At 27.4% G+C, this 2,029-nt stretch overlaps 1 protein-coding gene across 1 annotated transcript; it reads right to left on the bottom strand.

Moving 5' to 3' along the window:
* Positions 1 to 752: 752 nt before the first annotated feature.
* LOC119664116 lies at positions 753 to 1,841 on the bottom strand. The gene is made up of 5 exons (XM_038073670.1): positions 1,595 to 1,841; positions 1,517 to 1,528; positions 1,251 to 1,429; positions 1,029 to 1,194; positions 753 to 964 (listed from the first exon to the last, which is right to left on the bottom strand). Exons 1-5 carry the CDS (start codon positions 1,839 to 1,841, stop codon positions 753 to 755), a joined length of 816 nt encoding a protein of 271 aa, XP_037929598.1.
* Between the last annotated feature and the right edge of the window lie 188 nt (positions 1,842 to 2,029).

The raw sequence follows: 2,029 nt of genomic DNA, 5'->3' as shown, positions 1-2,029 counted from the left end.
GGTGAATTCAAACAATATTTTTAAGCAACTACACTCAGAAAAAAAAGAACACGATGAGTGAGAAACGCGTCATAAATTCGATGAATTATTTCATAAAAAACTCTCCAATGACGAGTTTCATAAAATTTGAGAAAACTTTTTCATAAAGTTTCACGATGTGCATAGGTGTGAAATAGTTTCATAAAATTATTGAAATAGTTTCATAAAATTATTGAAATAGTTTCATAAAATTATTGAAATGGTTTCATAAAATTATTGAAATAGTTTCATAAAATTATTGAAATACTTTCGCAAAATTCTTTGAAATAATTTCATAAAAAATATATTATAAAATATTTTTCAAAAAAAATTCACGAAGCGAACATGCGTGAAAAAGTTGCATAGATTAAATGAAATTGTATCATAAAAAATCTTCAGCAAATGTTTATTATTTCAAATGTTTATTAATTTGTTCATTAATTTAATTTGTACATTAATTAATACTTAAATTAGTGCATTAATTCAGCTTTTAGAATGCTGGCCTTTGGGGAGTTTTTAGAATTTTTATACGATATTTCATAAAAATAAATTTCAATAAATTTCCAAAAGTGATTCGATGCTTCCGGATATTTGAGATTAAATATATGGTAGGATTTAAAACAGACATCAAAACAGCGAATAAAATGATCAAATTTTAACCGATGATCGTCCAAATATAAAATAAAATTCTCAAAATTTTTAAAATTTGACTCTCCAAGAGCTAAAATAAATGGCTAAATATTTAGGTTTCGACTTTTTTGAAAAGAGATGAATTGTTCCAATTGTTGCACGCTTTGGCCAACGAAGCATACCGACTCTTGTGAGTCTTTTATAGTAAATCTTCGTGTTATTTTTTTGCCGGTGTTGTCTTTTTGTACCACGCGCCCAGTTGGAAATAAATATTCATGAAGACACCAAAGAGTTGTGAAAATATAGGACGTGTCTCCTAAAAATAGAAGAAATAAGATTCATTTTCAAACATAACTGTTATTATTATTTATTTTACTAACCTTTAGCAACAACATCGTCGGTTAGCTTTTTTAGAAGCACACTACAATTGGAATCTTTCAAAGTATTTGGCTTAGAAAAGAAGTCGTACAATTTTTTCATTTTCGGCTCAAAGATATCAAGAATATCGTTAGCAGATGAATACAAATGTTTAAAATCTAAATCAATCTGTAAAAAGAAATATTACAAGACAGAATTATATATTTGTATTCCTTTTATATTACTAGTCTGTATCCCGTTGGCTTCTTATACTCTGGCCAAAGCTTAAAAATATCTGATAAACTTAAACAATCATTGACAATTTTTTCCAGTCTGCTAGAAGAAGATAGTTGCCATAGCTCATTTAACTCACTTGCATCTACATTCTCGTACCTAAGACGTTTAACGGCATCTGCTGCAACATCTTTAAAACAAGAAATATATATTAAATGGACAACGCCTGATTGGTAAAGTGTATATATATATATAAATTTTAACAACTAAATCTCACCTTCATATATGACTATATTATATATATATACTATATATACTATATATATGACTATATTATATGCATAATAAACATTACAAATGGAATCTTTGGATGCATGAGAGCCCAATGGATTATTTAATTCTAAATCATCAATAAACAGAAAGTAAGGTATTAACACTTTTTCAGGATATAATTCACATTTTTTCTTCCATAATGAACTTTGAACAATGTTTGTAAAATTATGGCTATCTTTTGGTTTCTTTATTTCGGCCAACATCTCTGACAAATAATTGTCTTTTTCTAGTATTTTCTTCATAGTATCATGTAAGGGTAACATTGCCATTTTGGACGATTTTCCGCTTAATTTCAGTACGCCTTTTTGATGAACTAAAGTTTCTTTTTCATTAATAACAACTTCATGCAAATTATCAACAAGATTATTTTTTTTTTAGCTTTGAAAAAGCATATGTTCTGATTTACACCACTCAAATATGTTTACATATTTGAACACCGCACTCAAAAATTCTCCCT

This window comes from Teleopsis dalmanni, unplaced genomic scaffold (genome assembly GCF_002237135.1).
Source record: "Teleopsis dalmanni isolate 2A unplaced genomic scaffold, ASM223713v2 unscaffolded_contig_1434, whole genome shotgun sequence".
Classification (NCBI taxonomy): domain Eukaryota; kingdom Metazoa; phylum Arthropoda; class Insecta; order Diptera; family Diopsidae; genus Teleopsis; species Teleopsis dalmanni.
This window is presented reverse-complemented; position numbering and strand designations above follow the sequence as displayed.

What these genes read in the sequence shown, in the direction of transcription:
- LOC119664116 (XM_038073670.1), bottom strand. Translation starts at nt 1,841, where the DNA reads ATGGCAATGTTACCCTTACATGATACTATGAAGAAAATACTAGAAAAA. An exon ending in AGCCAACGGGATACAGACTA is followed by an intron (nt 1,195 to 1,250) that starts GTAATATAAAAG and finishes TTCTTTTTACAG; the next exon opens with ATTGATTTAGATTTTAAACA. An exon ending in CGACGATGTTGTTGCTAAAG is followed by an intron (nt 965 to 1,028) that starts GTTAGTAAAATA and finishes TTCTATTTTTAG; the next exon opens with GAGACACGTCCTATATTTTC.